The sequence below is a fragment of the Pararge aegeria genome, chromosome 12 (assembly GCF_905163445.1).
Source record: "Pararge aegeria chromosome 12, ilParAegt1.1, whole genome shotgun sequence".
NCBI classification, from domain to species: Eukaryota; Metazoa; Arthropoda; class Insecta; order Lepidoptera; family Nymphalidae; genus Pararge; species Pararge aegeria.
Window position 1 is genome coordinate 1,941,798 of NC_053191.1, and position 20,141 is coordinate 1,961,938.

General features: G+C 41.8%; 1 protein-coding gene across 1 annotated transcript in view; it reads left to right on the top strand.

Moving 5' to 3' along the window:
* The window catches only part of LOC120627882, a 115,409-nt gene that overhangs the window by 83,348 nt on the left and 11,920 nt on the right, over positions 1-20,141 (top strand). The window contains exons 14-17 of the mRNA XM_039895998.1: positions 15,721-16,056; positions 16,335-16,792; positions 17,406-17,663; positions 18,489-18,755. Of these exons, the coding sequence (XP_039751932.1) occupies positions 15,721-16,056; positions 16,335-16,792; positions 17,406-17,663; positions 18,489-18,755 (1,319 nt within the window). The remainder of the gene's footprint in view (positions 1-15,720; positions 16,057-16,334; positions 16,793-17,405; positions 17,664-18,488; positions 18,756-20,141) is intronic.

Genomic DNA, 20,141 nt, shown 5'->3' on the forward strand with positions numbered 1-20,141 from the left:
GTCGAAATCCTACCCACTGGGCTATCATCGCTTCCAGATATACTTAGCCTATTGAAAAAATATTTTCTTAGACTATTTAAAATACTCTTTCCCAATAACGCTACTATAATAATTAATAAGGCGATACTCGATTTTTCTAATCCGACACGATCACCTCAGATTAACTCGTTCAAACATCTAAACTTTTTAAGTCAGATAAAAGCCGCAGTGTCAATTATAATAGAAAAAGTGAGAAATGAAAAATCAATGAAATCAAATTTTATTTCTTCTCCACCTTCCATTCCAATACTAAACTTATTTACACATATTAAAAAAAATCGGTGTCTCAGTTATTTTTAACATAGTTTTTTAAATATACACAAATAAATTTTAAAGTGAGAAAAATATTATTTATTTACAACACAAAAAGTTTGTACAGAGGAATAATGTTATCAAAATTTAACATTGTTTAAACTATAACAACAAAATAAAATTAATTATACTTAACAACTCCCAAACAATATCCGAACAAAAAATTCTAATGAAATCATTCTATTGGATTTCTTAAGCACACATGTACTTAAACAATAAAGTAACGAAATCATTTTCATTAAATAAAGTAAAATTTAAAGTAAATAACTGTATCCTTAATTCCACTAATTCTGACAAAAAGTTACTAGGTAGATAATTCTATTAAACGTTAGTACATGATTAATTTATACTAAGCAAGTAGATATACTGAACATTCAATTAATTTACTGATAAATACTTTTGTCTTAACATATGTACGCAAATAATTAAAACACCATTCGAATAGACGATAAACTTTTATTTCAACAATGTAACTAAATTAGTTTAACCTACAGCGCGGTAAGCTCGCACCATCACTATGATAATACTGATATGGATATTGACATCCCACTATTTAAAGTTATTTATCCCACGTATTAGGCTGTTTACCCCAAATTTAGATTATTTACCTCACACTTTAGGTTATTTCCCCTACACATTAGGTTAACACAGGTATTACGGTAATTGGTGATGTTCACGCACTGGACGTCGACGGTTCAGGCGAGCCTTGGATGGTGGTAGTTTCCTCCGCGTGGCAACTCTTCCTGTGTTTATGCACGAAATAGTAGGAGGGGAACTTGGAGCCGCAAGTTTTACACGGGTAGTAGTGCAGCGTGGACCGAGCCGGGGTCTTACGGTGGCGGCACGGCCACGCTCGCTCCTGGTTCGGTTCCTGCCAGGCGACGTTCAGCACGCGGCTGAACCGTACCGGCCCGTCGCAGGATGCGATGTCCAACACTGTGTTGCTTTGACGTGTCGGCGGAGATTCCTCGATGCGCTCGACGTCGAGCTCGCTTGAGGTCGTCGACGAAGGCGATGGTGGCGGTGGTGACGTCGGCGGCGATGGAGCCCTAGCGCGTCTCGGCACCGGCCTGTGGGCGCCGGGCGGCGGAGCGGGCCGCGCCACGCAAGGACTGGGCCCGAGCCACGCGCGGTACAGCGACAACATCTCTGGACCGCTGCCAACCGCAGACTGGCCGCGCGATCTTCATCCCTCGCATTATATACCCTCGTCGACTTCCCAAAAAGTTTACACTGCGATTCCGTTTAACCCATTAAAAGTTAATGTAGGTACAATAGTGTATAGGCACGTGAAATAATGAAAAGAGTCTCTATTATAAAAAAGTAGGTCCATTCAATACACACAAAAACCACTCCAATATTTTAATTCGCAACATTCGAGAGTAGAAGGCGAATTTTTAAAAATGCAAATGCGACATCTCGACAAAGCACTTGACGTTTTTTGTGAATCTCGATCCACAGTGGCGTATAAAATATTCCTCTCGGCATAATAACCGGCGAGTGTCTGTGAGTCGGCAAACACTTAATTCACTTAGAGGTCCCCGGGGCCCCGTCCGCGGCCGGCGGACTTGTTCAACGCCGCTCCATTGAGGGTTAAACACCGAATGTAACTAGCTCGTCGACCGTGCTCTTTGTTACAGAAGCTTGACGTTTTAAGGAAATTAGGCAACCATCATATTCCAATTCACATCATTGTAGACTGCGAAACATCAAACGCATCTTAAAATTCTACGTTAGGAACCGGTGGTATAGTCACTTTGATCAGACAGATTTTGCAAAAGAGTCTGCGAGATAGGCAAACTTGAAATTAAGAGTTACAATTTGTAGCAATTGACTTTGAAAAAAAATGTCGGTACGTATAGAAACTCTTTCTGGGTTCGAAAGCTACATTTACCTTAATCATCAACGAAGCTACATACCCAGCTTTTGGAAACAAAAACGCAGGCACGCTTATTAAAGTCCAGGTTAGACTTGCACCTAATAACAATTCCGCCTGATGGAAAGCATTAGCGCATAATTTAAGGTGCTACGAGTATGTTGTTTGTGCCATAGACACTGACGTCCGGCACGTTATTGTCCAAAAAGTTTTTTCCTTTTAGTTATATGGTCAAGGTCGCAGGGCTTTTTGTGATAGAACAACTGCTTATTTCTGCCGTCAAGCAGCATTGTTGCAATGCTGTTCTCCGGTCGGGTCTAGGGCGTAGTTGCCGGTGTAATTACAGGCACATGAAAATTAACACCAATGCTTTAGGTTGACCACGGGGTCGCACGTTCAAAATTCAAAATTCATTTATTTCAAGTAGGCCCAATATAAGCATTTTTCAAACGTCAAGACGTTGCAGGATGTGGTCCTTGCCTGCGTTGCGAAGTGTCGCTTATGGGCGAACTTACCAACTGGTTAGTCCATCCATGATTGCTATTAAAAAATGTCAGCCAGTTATACGATTGGAACTCAGACAGATAATTCAAATTCAAGTTTGAAATCTATCTATTTCCAGTGGGCTTACTCTATGTCAATTTCGTAAAGTCTGTTTGTAGTTACTCTGTGTCTCTACCACAGATAGAAGAAGCTTTGGGGTCCGCGTTGCGATACGTTTTGGTATTCCATTAAAATAGGCTATCGAAACTCAATTGTAATCACATTTTGTAATTAGCCGTAATTTTGTGAACAAAGCGCCTGTGTCACGACGAGGCGAGGGTAGGCTGATTTGTAATTCCGTGTGTTGACGTCGCTGGCTGGATTACCGCTGACAGGGGTAAGCCCGCTGCAGGTATTACAGGCGGCATGTTTATTTGATGCCTTGATGGTATTATCAGACAAAACCTATATATATAAAATAATGGTATTGTAGCTTTGAAAGGTAGATTTTTCAATAGCTAATATTGATATGAAGCTGTTTTCTCTCGCTTTGGTGTCCAATACCTGAAGTTTATTTAACTATATTGTACATAAAGCGTTGGGCAATCAATCATTCTAGTCTCTCTCGCACTCATGGGGCGTAGCGTTCGCGTATAATGATGTGCTAACATCAGGTAGTCGATATTGATAAGATTTAATGAATGGATTTTTATTATTATAATGCAATATTGTCGGATGGCAGATGGAATTTAATAGTGCTATGCTTTTCCTACTCTCCTCTGTAGATAAGGATAGCAATACTAAATTCAGTTTTACGTCTGAAGATTTTGGCTTAGATTTATTATTAACTTCGAGCGCTAATGCCAAGGTTGCCTATAAGATATGGTTTTGCATATGAGTTATAAGACCATTTATTATATTTTATATTTATTTTTTGTATTAGTATGGAAGTATCCATCTTAGTGTTTCAGCTCTTCTTTAATTTGCATAAAAAATGATTTATGAATAGATTTTACATTTTGACAGTTGTTATATAGGATATCGGATATTGAAATTCCTCATATCAGGCAAGTTTTCTAACTATGGAAAAATCAGTCATAGTTCATACTTTAAAATAAAACTGCACGGTACTTTGTCAGGTAGTGTTTTAGATCAACTTAAATTTTTATTCGGAACCGATTCGCGTGATGATTTTTTTATATGATCATTTCTGAAGAGTAATTAAAAATTCGAATTTCTTAATCACCTTCAACCGCGGGAATAATTTATACAAATTGTTATTACTGTGGAAGCTTTTAAATAAAATATTAAATTTTTATGACTGTAATTTTAAGAAAAAAAAAAAAAAAAAACAATTCAAGAAAAAATATTTGTCTCCAAATAAAAACGTACCTAATACACTCCTTGGGGTATCCCAATAATATATTTAATGTTTGACTCTCCGTACACAAAGAATCATCTTGACAACCTTAGTTATACAGTTATATAATTGAACATAAAAAGTGAAAGAAGTCCTGCCTTGGGGGAATAATAGCGAAGAATAATAATGTGGGAGCGGCAACGAGAAATTCTTAGATTTTTTTACAAAAATAATCCCCGCTGATGTTGACTTTGTCGCAATTAAATCAACAGTGATTAAAAAGGATTACAGAAATGAAAACCAAGTATAATGTGTAAACTAATAATGATTGAAACGGTGATAGCGCAGTGGGTGGGACTTAACTTTCTGGGGGCCGAGTTCGAATCCAACTAGCTATACTTGTATAATAACAATTTACCACTATCACGATGTGTTTGAAATTATTTACGTATGTCTTGATAAGTGTGTGTTTTCATTATTCTAATTAAGGTACAAATATAGGTAGGTATCTAATAATATTTTCAAAGAACTCCTTCGTCAGCCTTGGTTAAAAGAATTTGATTATAGGGTGCTGCATAATAAATTGCAGCAGGATTTACATACAGAAGAAAAACTACTTACATCATAGTCTAGTTTTCGACTTCCAACGGATTATACGAATCTCTTGGTTAGAGGTTCGGGTTCTAATATTGTTGCGTATCGTATTGTTGTCTATAATTTAACTAGGTATATAGTATATTTACCTCATTGTTGTACCAAGCTGATGCTCTTTTGTGACGGAGCTCGTCCGGGTGAGTACTTAGGTACCTACCTACTGCCGCCAGCCTATTGAATATGGCTAAGCAGAATTGCTGAAGGTATTCCGGTCTCATGGACCTTCATGACCTTTTCTTCATGTCGGTGAATTCATAGGCATATTAGACGACCGATGGCACAGTGGGCAGCGACCCAGCTTTCTACGAATACTACTACGAATATACTACGAAAATACACACATCGCCATCTAGCCATGGGCAGGAGACAATTATCTCCCCGGGGAAACGATAAAAGATAATATATGTGTATTCATTAACGGGGGTAAACTTCTCATATTCCATGTTAAAGTCATTTAGCCGGTGGTCACTTTAATTATATCCCTTGTCAGGGGATATAATCGGGGGATATAATTTTTATCTCCCGCCCGTGCTCGCCCTGCAAGAGTTAATAAATCGTGATCCACTTCCGTACCTCAGAGAGCACGTTTAATCATCTCTTGGTTTCATCTTAAAGCCAATCCGTATTGGATTCGCAAGAATGGTCTTAAATCTCTCGTATAAGAGCGGAGGCCGGTGGCTGGTAGAAGGTTTAATATAAGCTGTTAATAATGGCCAAGATAAAGCAAAACATCGCATGATTAATCACGATATGAGAAGCAAAGCAAACTCGGGATCCATCCGAGTGTTGTTTTGAACGTTTAATCTACAAGATGTCTCCCTCGTGTTTGTGTACAGCAGCGTGTGTACACACGCCGGGCCCGGCGACGGCTCGTTAAAATGTCACGCTCGGCGTCACGCCGGCAAACATGCGACACGCAACACACAAATCCCTAAGAGGAAATTTCAGCTGCTATATACGAATTTACCAGCGCTATGTGGCGAAAAATATGCATTTTAACCATTTTTTAACTTTTACTTCACCTAATAAGTACCTATTCGGGCGATGGACTTATTTTGGGTGTATTTCCGGATCAGATGAAATTACTTAAATAAAATTGACAATCAAAACTTAACTTTTATCCGTGGATCTCAGTTACTATGAGATATTGATGATATATTTGAATCGTTAAAGCCTGCCATTCTGTACTGTAGCCTCGTGGTGGTTCAATGCTCCAATTCTCTCTCCCTCTCTCTCTCTTTAACTATCTCTCTCTCTCTCTATATATATCTCTTTCTCTCTCGCGCGCTCTCTCTCTCTCTCTCTCTCTCTCTCTCTCTCTCTTATGAGCGCTGAAGCCTGTTCCTAGCAGCCGGTCATCAATAGGTTGAGGTTGATTATCCAACAAACTTAGCTTTTGGTAGATTTGTATCCAAATATTGGGATAGCCGTTTGCCCATTGTGTTAAGATTAGGATAGTCATTGTAATGATAAAATTAAATGCCCCATTAGTCCCTTGGTTTAAATTCGTACGTTAGCGCTCGTCGCTCACACGAAGCTGGAATTCACATATTTTTGATGAAATCTACAATATGCAAGTGTAGAAATTATCAGGTAATGCGAATATTTGAAGAATACCAGGCGTCCAGATGATGATGGAATTTATTTCTACGGCTTGAGGTGCGGTCATAGCAGTGGCGTGCACAGGGTTTGTGACCAGGGTATGCATAATGCAGGTACATATTTTTAAATTCCCCTCCAATACGAGTTATATAAGATAATTTGGGTATGCAGTGCTTTTATGCATGTATGAAGTGCACGCCACTGGGTCAGAGAACAGGCAAAAGGAGGTATAAATGCAAACAACTTTCCAAAATACTCTGTCTCTCGGTCAAATGCAGTGATAATGCTGCTAGATTCAACCGGTTGGAGTCGCCAGAGAAGAATAACCGGCAACCCGCATTGGTATTTGGTGCTTGGGTCTTCGCTCATAGGCTAGACCTAGATGTAGCTAATGATGAAATAACATTAAAAATTTGGTAGATGTTATCTAAACGTACATTCAAACACCTAAACGAAACAATTTCCTTGATAAAAGAATCCGCTTCATAATATGATATAAAAAACGTAGAAAAAAAATGATAACCTAACAGAAGTAGGCGCTCTGCAATGAACTCCAAATTAAACCGAGTTTAATTACATAGAACAAACAGCAGTCCAATTAGCATCCGTGCAAATATCAGTAATTGAGATAGGTACGGATTAAAGCGGCTTTTGGTGGAACAAACCTTTGATTCAAAGTCATATTTTACACAATTTTGCGAAATTTATAGCTAAAATCTCGAAACCTATGAAACTCTTTGTGTTATCGCTGTGGTCTTGTCACAGGAGAAAATGCCTCCGAGACAATGTTTGAATCGTCTACAGAGACGACGAGGCGTGAATGAAAACTTTGCCGACCGGTGACGGCAGATCAGAATACAGTTGTTACCGCCCCTCTTATTCCTGCGGGTATTTTACAAAGGGAATAAATGGGACAACGGACAGCAGCGTCCTCCGTGCGTGCTACTACTACGGTCTACTGTAACCAACCCGTCCGCCTAACATGGTGATTATGGGCAAACTATCCCGTTGGGAGAGGCTTTTAACAAACACATCGGCGTTTTGTCAAGTAACGAAAATATTCGGATGACTGTTATTGTACTGTAACTGAGCGAAAATAGGCTCCCGATTCGTGAGTTATTTTTCCCGATTCTTTTAGCAACTGACAGCTAGTCTTGTATAATATTGATAAAAAAAAACATCGGTTCGGAAGGCAGATCCTACCGAGAAGAAGCCGGCAAGAACTGAGTTGCTCTTTTCCAATATCAACCATTTACATTTCACATTTTAAAATTCATTTTTCTATCTTGTGAGAGATGAAAGCATAGCCGGATACTTCCAAGCAACCTTGTCATTGTCAAATTCATCAATTGTAGCAATTGATTCAAGCCATATTTTTTTTTGTGTTATTTTACAAATAGCATTTATAAAAATGACTACATTTATATCTGTGAAACAACAGAATGATTCACAACCAATAGCGGAGAACAAGAAACTTAAAGTTTGGATAACACATTCTTAAAAGATTTTTTTGAAAGGCACGATATGGGAGTCAAATCAGAGGCTTCCCCTCTCCTGTATTTAAAAAAGCTACTCTGTAATGCTCAAAAAAGGTGAATCCAAAACACCATCAGTCGAAAATCATACCACCACAAACATAACATTGGTTTACATTGATTGTTTAAAAAAGTCCCACATCGGGCGCCAAACCGTCGTTTCACTAATGAGCACCGAATTATGCTGAATTTAATTACACAGAACAAATCGCAGCCAGTACTCCGACCAATTAGTGTCTGTGCAAATTTTACTAATTAGGAAATTAATTGACTGAGCGGCGAACTCCTCTGTCTTTATGTGCGTTGTATCCATACTTCAGTTAGCTATAAAGCCATTATATATCCATACTTAATGTTATAAATGCTAAAGTGTGTTTGTTTGTTTGTCCTTACTTACCGCCCCAACCATATCGATTAATCTTGAAAAAGAGTAAGTTAAAAGGACAATGAGCAACGTAGGCTACTTTTTATCTTTCTTAAATTGATGATTTTTAAAACGAGCGGTATATTGTTTTTGAAACCACAAACTTGGGCGCCATTTTGATATAGGCAGTGTGTAACGCGTGCGTTTCTTTTTTATTAAATATTTAAACAATATTATTGTTTTGTTTTCTGTACCTCCCATGTCCTAAAACATATCAAAACACCGACCAAATTTGTATGTAATGTAACACCACTATTTGGTTCCTCTTTCCGTTGTTGTGTATTCCGTCTAATATGACTGCTATACCCCTATCAACTTAGCCCGCTACCATCTTATACTGCTACCATCTAAGATTCGTATGATCGTAATCGTGGAGTCCTCTTTGAGTATTGAAACACTGCAACGTCAAAGGAAAAGAAACCTTATCATGACCGCTTTAAGTTGCAAATTCTGTAATCCTGTTTCCTAATTTGCTAATAGCGCTTTCTGTAGAAGTGTATTTAGACCAATTTGGGCTTTTAAATAATGGGCCTAAATTTAATGTCACTGTCGTATTTTGTAACGTCAGAGTGAATCCATAGTCAAAACCGATCTGCGATCAGGTAGTTGTGAGATTGTCAAGTCTAACTTGTAAGAAAAAGGAAAGTTTAAAGTCCATGCATACTGCCTACCGTAGGAACCGCTGACCGCGTAAAGCGAAGGCTACAACTTGCGCCCTTAATAGCGTTAAAGTTTGCGTCAAGCGCGTCGTGCTATTGAACGCCAATAAGGACGCAGATTGCATGGCTTGGCTTTGCCTTAAGAAACATCGAGTTATAACCAGTTTGACTAAACAGAATCCGCAGCGCCGTAGTCGGATCCAATTAGTGTATGTTCAAATATCAGTAATTGGGGGATTAATTGACCGAACCCCGCTTCAATTTAGCTGCGGTGGTTCGTTTAGAATACGTTTTCGCATGGTCGGGGGTAGTTGTAGAAATAAATCGATGATTAAAGTAAATTTATTTAAATTCAAATTCAAATTCAAATTCATTTATTTCAAGTAGGCCTACTTTATAAGCACTTTTGAAACGTCAAGTATGCATGTTTGTGTGACTCTACCACCGGTTCGGAAAGCAGATTCTACCGAGAAGAGCCGGCAAGAAACTCAGTAGGTGCTCTTTTCCAACATCAACATTTACAATCATTTTGCTATCTTGCGGGAGATGAGAGCGAGGCTGGCTGCTTCCATTCTACCTTGTCATTGAGGAATTCATCAAATGTATAGTAACCTCGCTGTACTAGATGCGTTTTTACACATTTTTTAAATGTATGCATTGGTAGGTCAAGAATTTCCTTAGGAATCATGTTGTAAAAGCGTATACTCAACCCCACAAAGGAGTTCTGCACCTTTCGCAGACGATATGCAGATATCACTAATTTATGACCGTTTCTGGTAAGTCGATTGTTAATTTAGGCTGTTTTATAATATATTAATCTTAAAAAAGTAAGCAACGGTTCGGGCGATTCCGTACAAACTTACCTTTAAGGTGAGGTGGTTAGATTTGCATCATCATATCTACCAATTACCGGCCTACTGCAGGGACCGGGACTCCTCCACAATGAGAAGGGGTTAAGGCCGAAGTCCACCACGCTGGTCCAGTGCGGATTCGTGGACTCCGAATACCTTTGATAATATTATGTAGAACTCTCTGGTATGCAGGTTTTCTCATAGTGTTTTCCTTCACCGTCGAAGCAAGTGATATTTTACTTAAAACGCACATTCCTTAAGAGAGTTAGGGGTGCGTTCTAGGATTCGAACTCAGCCCCCCGAAAGTGCAGTCGAGCTCCTACACGCTGCGCTACAACCTCTTCTCTGTAATCAAAATTATTTAAGGCTAGGTTCTTATAAAATGATACTCAAATACGGGGTCAAACGACGATTTTAAGGACGTAGAATATCTCAAGGGTTTTCCACTTGTTTCACTACCAGTTGAGCTTTAAGCAAAATCAGTGCAGAGGTCTGTAGGTGCAGCGTAGTGTAAGTCTGAATAAACATTATATTATCTCTAAATATTATGTAGAGTTCGCAAAAATGTCTCTCGTACAAAAGAAAATTTCGATTCTAATTCAATCGGTTAGTTTCTGTTTTTCGTTTACTGGATAGAAATAGTAATAGCTTTTAACAGCATAGACAAACACAAAAGAGTTCGAATTATCTAAACACTAGATAGCTATTTCATGAAATGATAAACAGACGTTTAAACTGAGGTAATAGTTAGAACAATCCGTGCCGAGACAGTAGTTTTGGAAGTGCAATCCCAGAGGTGAAATTTATTAGTGGGGAATGCATTTAACTGTATTGTTAGTTCACTATCCGTTAACCGAAAGTGTTCTCTAAGGACTCTTCCAAATTCCCCTGACGAGTAAAATGTGTCGAGCGTCATCATCTAAAATATTAAGTGACTGCTTTGACGTTTATTTTGTTAAGCAAATGCTTAAATAAGACTTAAGATCTTACGTGCCTACAACCAACCATCCACAGGAATTGCGTGAGCTATCGAATGCTTTAAAGATTTCCCCAAGTCCGGCCTATAAATAGTTCCAGAGATTAGCGCGTACAAACAAAAAAACATACTTATTATATTGCTGAAGAAATATAGATGAATTAATTATGGTCATGAATTGTATGTATTTTAAATATAAAGCTGGCTTAGGTTATTTTAACTGTACTCGTAGCAAGAGTCTGCGTAACTGCTGAAGGTGCATTGTTCTGTTACATCGGTGTCCCGAATATTCCATGTGTAAATATATGTGCTTTACACGGTATTTTCGAAACGACTTATCTCAGTCACTTTAAAACTTTACGTGCGCCGTTTTTTAAATAAGTCTACTTTATTCCCCATACAAAATCCCAGTATGTCTTTTTGTTTCTTGAAGGCGGGGTTGGTAGTGCATGTGTCTTTTTTCTTTGCCATTTTATCGAATTATCGCATACTGAAATTCAGTAATAGTTAACAGCTCGCAGTTTGCACAATTCGTTCAATAATGTATATAGGGATTATGCCCCCCTTTCCCCCCTCCAAACTAATCCGCTCCGTGCAATTTGGCGCCCAACCTGGGGCCGTGAATATTGCACGTTCGTCTGATGCCCGATGCCGGCATTATCCCGCTCTGATTTCGCGTTAAATGTTTAATTGTTTAGCGCAATTTGGTTTTGGAATCCTAATTGTATTGCCGGATTAATTATCGTTATCAATGCTTAATTGAATGTATTTGTTAGTAAGATACATATCGGTTATGGCTAACTTGATGAACCTTGTTTTAATACGTTTACTATGAATTTACCCGTATGTATTTTCTACTGAATAAAACTGTAATATCGATTGACTGACTGACAAAGGTTAATTTATCCCTAGAGTATAATCCATAGGCTATTCCTAGAATACATCAATCTTTTAAAGGAGCAAATGCAAGCTCATTCTTTACCTTTATTTAGGTTTATGATAACTATAACCATCTATAGACTGGCGAATCTATTTTTTAAGAAAAGTTCCTTGCAAGTTAATGGCAAGATGTACTGGAATACTCATTGTACATTAACATTCATTCACTAACAGGGGGTGTAAGGGGGAGGCTAGTACCAGTCAGCCTCCCAAAATGCCAACCTCACCTGCACGTGGTGCACCCTGCCGTCTAACCGACGAGGCTCTGGCGACCGACAAGTGGCGGTATAACGACTTCAAATTGGCTAGACTGAATAAATGGCACAGACCGGTGTCGGGCAGCAGCGACGCCGGTGCGATCAGTCTAGCCCTGCGATGACCAACCCGCCTGCCCAGCGTGGTCATTACCGGGCAAATCTTTGTACGAATGGAGAAAAGAAAGCCACAGCCCCTAGTCCCCGGCAGCCCCGCTATTCCTGGCTCTGGCAGCGGTTATGGTAACGGCGGGGCAAGGGGTGTCAAGAATCTCCGGAAGAGATTCCGCTGCCAAACCCGACGACTGGACCTGGCAACGTATAACGCACGCACGTTGAGGACCGATGAGAAGTTAGTCGAGCTGGAAGAAGCAGTGAGCAAGTTGCGCTGGAGTATCATGGGTTTATCTGAAGTCCGGCGAGAGGGGGAGGACACGATAATCCTAAAATCCGGCAACTTGTTCTACTACCGGGAGGGCGAACAACAGTCCCAAGGTGGTGTCGGATTCATCGTCCACAAATCCCTTGTAAACAACATTGTTCGAGTCGAAAGCGTGTCGAGCAGGGTAGCGTACCTTGTACTCAGAATAACCAAACGGTATTCCCTGAAGGTTATACAGGTCTACGCACCCACAACTGCGCACTCCGACGAGGAAGTAGAGGCACTGTATGAGGATATTTCGAAAGCCATACATACCTCGAAAACCTACTACAGTGTTGTGATGGGGGATTTCAACGCGAGGCTGGGCAAGCGAAGCGGTGCAGAGCTGAGAGTGGGGCAATTTGGATATGGGCAACGGAACGAACGGGGCCAAATGCTGGCCGACTTTATGGAGAAGGAGGGCCTCTTTATGATGAACTCCTTCTTCGAAAAGCGGCCGCACAGGAAATGGACCTGGCTGAGCCCCGATGGTTCGACGAGAAATGAGATCGACTTTATCATGTCGACCAAACGGCATATATTCAATGATGTCTCTGTGATCAACAGGGTGAAAACCGGGAGCGATCACCGTATGGTAAGAGGCACATTGAATATAAATGTAAAGCTGGAAAGGGTCAGACTGGTAAAGTCTACGCTCCGGCCTACTCGTGCTCATATCCTAAACCACGAGAGCTTTCAACTGGAACTGCAAAACCGGTTTGATTGCCTGGACTGCGATTCTGTGGACGATCTTAACAACAGGCTCGTGGAAACTGTCCATACGGTTGGGTCCAAGTTCTTTAAGACCCACCGTAAACATAGAACCAAAAAGTTCTCGGCCCATACACTCGGGCTTATGGAGAAGAGACAAGAAATGAGACTACAGTCTTCAAAAGATGCGTCTGAATATCGGCGTATTAATAGACAGATCTCGAAGTTGCAGACGAAAGACTTGCGACACTTTAACACTGAGAAAATTAAAGTCGCCATTGAGCGCAACAAAGGCTCGAAAGTGTTCGCAAGAGATCTGTCTATCGGACAGAGCCTGTTGACTCGCCTGAAGACTGACAATGGTAGTCTCATTTCTTCTAAACCAGAGATCCTGAGTGAGGTTGAGAAATTCTATGGACAGTTATACACCTCAACACAAAAGCCTGTTGAAAGTTTGGCTAAAGACCCTAGAGCCAAATTGACCCGACACTTCACTGAAGATATCCCGGATGTCAGCCTTTACGAGATTAGTATGGCTCTCAAACAACTTAAGAACAACAAGGCACCGGGTGATGACGGAATTACAGCAGAACTCCTGAAAGCGGGTGGAAAACCGATACTTAAAGTCCTTCAGCGGTTGTTCAATTCCGTCATTCATCAAGGCACAACGCCAGAGGCATGGCACAGGAGCGTGGTGGTTCTGTTCTTCAAAAAAGGTGATAATACCTTGCTGAAGAACTACAGACCTATCTCGTTGTTGAGCCATGTCTACAAGTTGTTCTCGAGAGTCATTACGAATCGTCTCGCGAATAGGTTCGACGACTTCCAGCCTCCCGAACAAGCCGGTTTCCGAAAGGGCTTTAGTACCATAGACCACATACATACGCTGCGGCAGGTTATACAGAAGACTCAAGAGTATAACCGGCCACTTTGCTTAGCGTTTGTGGACTATGAGAAAGCCTTTGATTCGGTGGAAACCTGGGCTGTGTTAAGGTCACTACAGAGATGCCGAATTGACTACCGGTACATCGAAGTTTTGAAGTGTTTGTACAAAAACGCCACTATGTCAGTCCGTATACAGGACCAGACTACGAAACCGATCCAACTGCAGCGAGGAGTGCGACAGGGAGATGTTATCTCCCCGAAGCTGTTTACCGCTGCGTTGGAGGACGTTTTTAAGCTTCTGGATTGGAACGGGCTTGGCATCAACATTAACGGCGAGTACATCACTCAACTTCGGTTTGCCGACGATGTAGTCATAATGGCAGAGACTCTGGAAGACCTTAATGCGATGCTTAATGACCTCAGCAGAGTTTCTCAACAGGTGGGCCTTCGTATGAACATGAGCAAGACGAAAATTATGTCCAACGCTCATGTTCCGCTCCACCCAATAATTATTGGGAGCTCTGCACTCGAAATTGTAGACGAGTATATATACCTAGGACACACGATCCAGTTAGGTAGGTCCAATTTCGAGAAAGAGGTAAACCGCCGAATCCAACTCGGATGGGCAGCGTTCGGGAAACTTCGTGACATCTTCTCGTCCAAAATCCCCCAGTGCCTGAAGACTAAAGTCTTCGAACAGTGCGTGTTGCCAGTGATGACTTACGGATCAGAGACATGGTCGCTAACTATGGGCCTCATAAGAAGGCTCAGAGTCACTCAGCGGGCGATGGAGAGAGCTATGTTAGGAGTATCTCTACGTGATCAAATCAGAAATGAGGAGATCCGTAGAAGAACTAGAGTTACCGACATAGCTCAGCGAGTTGCGAAGCTGAAGTGGCAATGGGCGGGGCACATAGCTCGGAGAACCGATGGACGTTGGGGTCTTAAGGTGCTGGAATGGCGACCCCGCACCGGTAAACGCAGCGTAGGTCGGCCCCTAACGAGGTGGACAGATGACATCAGGCGAGTAGCTGGGAGCCGTTGGAGGCAAGCGGCCCAGGACCGTGCATTGTGGAACTCCCTACAAAAGACCTATGTCCAGCAGTGGACGTCCATTGGTTGAGATGATGATGATGATGATTCATTCACTAACAAATCCTTCGCGGATACTTGGCGTTTACTCAAAAGAGGAAGGATCTGAGGGGATCTGAGACCAATTCCTAAATAACTAAATAACTTTATATGAATTCCAACTCATCAATAGCCTCTAGCAGTTCACTGCTGTACTAAAGGCCTGTGCCAAGGGTTTGCCCAAAATCACCAAGCTTTGGAAAAGGTTTGGTGATCGCAGGAGATTCTCCGTTAGTCGCCTCCCTTAGTCGCCTCGTACGGCACCCACGGGAAAAGGAGGGGAATTCCAACTCCTTAAGCGATATTTGCGGAAGCTGTAATAACGCAGTGGGAGGTCGAGTTCGAATCCCAGCACGCCTCTAACTTTTCTATGTTATGTGCGTTTTAAGTAATCAAAAATATCACTGTAGAAAAACATCGTGAGGAAATCTCCATATCTGAGAGTTCTACATAATGTTCTCATTGGTATGTGGAGTCCACCGATCCGCACTGGGCCAGCGTGACGGCCTAAACACCTTCTCATTGTGGAAGGAGACCCGTGCCCTGTAGCGGGCCAGTAATGGGTCGATATGATAGAGCGGTATTTGATTACTTATCTTTTTTTGCAGCGATGACGGAAAGAACGAGTACACCGTCCTCAACCATTCCACCGTCCAGCTCCACCACCACCACGGTCACAACACTCAACAGCGCCTGCGCAGTGTGCTCAGCCAACGGCGCTACCAGGGCCGTGGCTCCCTCGCGAGCTGGCCAGTACGGCCTCGACCCTTCCATGGCCGGGGCCAGGGTGTGCGAAGCGTGCCACTGCAGATTCGTGCGAGCGAGAAGAAGCAGATGTACGGTCCCATCTTGCGCTGGGCCGAGGGCGAAACGGTTGAGGCATTTACCACCGAGATGGCACGACTTACCGTTAGAACTGAAGAGGCCACTCATGGACGACTTCCGTAAGTTTTTCTTCTGTTATATTTACCTCGATTCTTCAGTCATTGGTATAAGAGCTTTGGTTTCTTAAATAAGTTTCTCGATACTCTTTCTTGTTCTTCGGCGCATCTCTTTTTCTGTACTAAAAGGTAAAAGTTCACTCGTTATTCAAAACATATAAAAACGGTTACCATAGATAATAAATATAGTTCATTCTGTAATTTCTAAAACTGGTCATTACTTTGCATTGTATGTAAAGGTTCTTTCAAAACTCGAAAGTATGTCTCATAATGTTCCACAGAAATTCCAAGCGACCTCAGCAAGTGCTGTCTAACGTGCTTCAAGCGTATAACCCGGAGGTTAGACTCTGTGGGCGAAGGCGGTTCAGCGCCGGAACCTACCGAGGACGAAGCGGCCGGCTTCAGGACGTTGTTAAGAGAACACGGAACCGCCTGGGAGAGGATGTCAGCCGCCAGCGGGAAAACTCCAGCCAGCCTCAAGGCGTTTTACTTCACGTATAGAAAAAAACTCCAGCTCGACGTTTTATTGAGTGAAAGACAACCGTCGAGAGGAAGTGAAACAGACGACAGTATACTTAGTTCTGGGGACACGGACACTGCCAGTGCGGATTCACCCCGGCCTCCTCCCTTACCGGGGCCGCGGACGGATGCGGTGGCTCCGAGAAGGCATAGGAGGGATGAATATGATTCCTCCGCCACGGAGACCGCTGATGAAGAGAACGACGCGCCAAGTGCTAAGGTAAGAATAAATAACCTTTTAGAAAATGATTGCGCATGTTTGTAAAGACCTTCTGTTTGGCAATCTTCCTTACATTGGTATTAATCGCTGAGAGGACCGTGGATTTTGGAACTCCCGACAGAAGACCTATGTCCAGCAGTGGACGTCAATCGGTTGAAATTGTAATAATTTCACCATAAACTTGCAAAAATGGAAGAAATATATATATGAGGCATATAATTCGATCTGATTTTAAGCCTTATAATATCGCAATAATCTTGTCTGCGACCGCTATCACATTTCAAATTGGTCCGCCGCGTATATAGCTTCAATTAATGTCCTTGTGTTCTTGATTTATTTCTAAACGATCTTCTACAAGATTATTTCAATAAACATAAAATGGTCAATATATAAAAGGAATTAGATATTTTAAAGACTGATCTTATATCAAATAGCATAACTTTATTTTCCTGTCTATTAATGCCTATTAATTAATGACTGGTAGATAGATAGAGTCTTTACAAAACATCACATAATTGAAGTATCCATAAAGCTTTTAGGGCTCTTTAGATATAAATATTTCCGCTCATTGTTCAAAATTTCCGTGAAATTGATTTAACTTTCTTTGTTGTAGACCATAGCCCCCGCGCCAGCGCCTGTTGTAGCCATGGGGGCGGGCATCGGGGTCCCCGGGGCCACGAGCTCGAACCCCGGCACGGTGTCCGTGTCTGTGTCGAGCGCGCAGGGCCCCATCGCGTCCGTGGGCACGCCGCTCACCGTGCGCGACGTGGTGCTGAACATGATCGAAGTCAGCCTGATGAGGAACTCGAGGCCCGTGCCGCCGCACCCTAACCCCCAGACCATGAACCACCAGCACTCACAACCGACCAAGGTGTTTTTTTAAGCTTTTATCACCATCAAATTCAAATTCAAAAATGTCTTTTTCACGTAGACCTTATGATAGGCACTTATGAAGCGTTCATACATATAATATGTTACCGTTTATGTTAGGTGATGGTGACATTTGTTAACTTAAAACTAAACTCTCCCAAAGAGCATGCTTTAAGTACTCTACGTACTTCAAACATACTAACATGGCAGGTTTACATAACATCGTCTTTCAGCATCATATCAACCTATCGCTGGCGGTTTCTTCCTAGCAGTGTTACCAGGCGACCGGATAAAGCCGGATATAGTTAGGCATTTTGATTGCGTGTCCGGTCCAAAAAAACAGTGTCGGGCTTGTCCGGCCTTTGTTAGGCTTTTTACATTTCGCAAAAAGTTTATCTTGATTTAATTTTAATTGATGACTAAAAATAGAGTACCTACTCAGACTAACTTGGCATTCGATTTTATTTATATTTAGTTAGAAGGATATATCCGGCTTTTTCACTCATACGTCTGGTCTTTTTACCCAAATTATCGGCCAAACTAGCTGGTCTGTCCGGCTAATAGGTTTGGCGACCAAACAACCCTGCCTCCAACAATGAGAATGGGTTAAGGCAGTTATAAACCACGCTGGTCCATTGCGGATCGGTAAACTCCACACACATTTAAGAACATTATGGAGAACTCTCAGGCATACAGATTTCCTCACGATGTTTTCCTTCACCGTTGATGCAAGTGATATTTCAATACTCATAAGTTGGAAAAGTTAGAGGTGAACTTTTTACACGTGTTTACGTAAAATTAACGGCGCATCCTTCCAATGGCGAAGGTTCCAACGCACGAGCCGCTCGCGACGCTCACAGTGGTGAGCGGCGCGGGGCACGCCAGCTCGCCGCACTCCCCGCGCTCGCCGCACCGCGGCGCCACCATCACGCCGCTGCCGCCCGACGGCAAGGACGTCATGCTGCTGCACATCGAGCCGCGCCCGGCCGCGCCGCACCACCTGGCGCACGCGCACCCGCACCCGCACCCGCACGCGCCCGCAGACCCGCTCGACCTCAGCGAGAAGCGGCCGCGCCACGAGCCGCCCAAACCCGTAAGTTACACCCGCCCTCGCCTTTGTGCCGATCGGCACAGTGGGCAGCGACCCTGCTTTCTGAGTCCAAGGCCGTGGGTTCGATTACCACAACTGGACAATATTTGTGTGATTAACATGAATGTTTTCAGTGTCTGGGTGTTTATGTATGTATTTATGTATAACACACTACGCTTACTTTGGTACTAGATGGCGATGTGTGTATTGTCGTAGTATATTTATTTGTTATTATTTATCAACCCGTTACCGGCCCTCTTCTCAGAAAGAGAAGGGTTTTAGGCTGGCATCATGGAGAACTATATGAGGAAATATATTTTACAAAATTTGTATTATATGACCGCATTTACAACACGTATGTCACGTATGCCATATAGTGAAAAAGTCAAAGTCAAAGTCAAAAATATCTTAATTCAAGTAGGCCCACAGGTGGCACTTTTGATGCGTACATAAGAACCACACGGTAGTGAGATGATGGCGATAACCACATTCGTAAACTTAAAACTAAAGCTACGAGGGTTCCAAACGCGTCCTGGTCTAAGAAGAAGCCCACAACAAACTTAGCCGGGTGTTTTTTTTTTTGTTATCACCATATCACAATGTCATTTGTCATTTTAAATTATTAGAAGAGCAACCTGGTTAGAGCAATAATTTACACCCAAGCTTTTTTATCTTTTACGTAGTCCTTTATACTATAATAGGACTTTTCTATAAGCTTACGTTTAATACAAACTTTGAACTTCTTAAGAGACATCTCCAAGATGACAATTGGTAGTTTATTGTAGAATTGTATGCAGTTTCCTTTAAACGAATTATGAATTTTATGTAACCTAGTATATTGCACTGTAAGTTTATTCTTACTTCTAATGTTTAAATTATTGCAGTCACATTTTTTCTTAAATTTAGAAATGTTTTTATGAACGTACATTAAATTTTCAAATATGTACTGACTGTACACTGTCATTATTTTAAAATGCCGTCACTTGTCAGAATACAGTTGTCACCTGCTCTCCGCTTTCGGCGGGCGACGATGGGAATATAGCGGAGAACGGGCAGCACCGTTTTTTCAAAGTCAAAGTCAAATATTTCTTTATTCAAATTGGCGCATATATGGCACTTTTTATGCGTACATTACATGTAATATATAACATAAAAGTGAATTGATGTCGATAACTAAATTCGTCGACTTAAAACTAAAGCTACGAGGGTTCTCTGGGCTACTTCTACCATCTACTGTGATAAAAACCCGACCGGCTAGCGTGGGGGTTACGGGAAAATTCTCCCGTTGGGAGAGGCCTTTAGCTGAACAGTGGACTGTTTCAGGAAATTGATGATTGATAAAAAGCCGACAAAATGTCAAAAAAAATAAAAAACACTTTTATGTGAGGG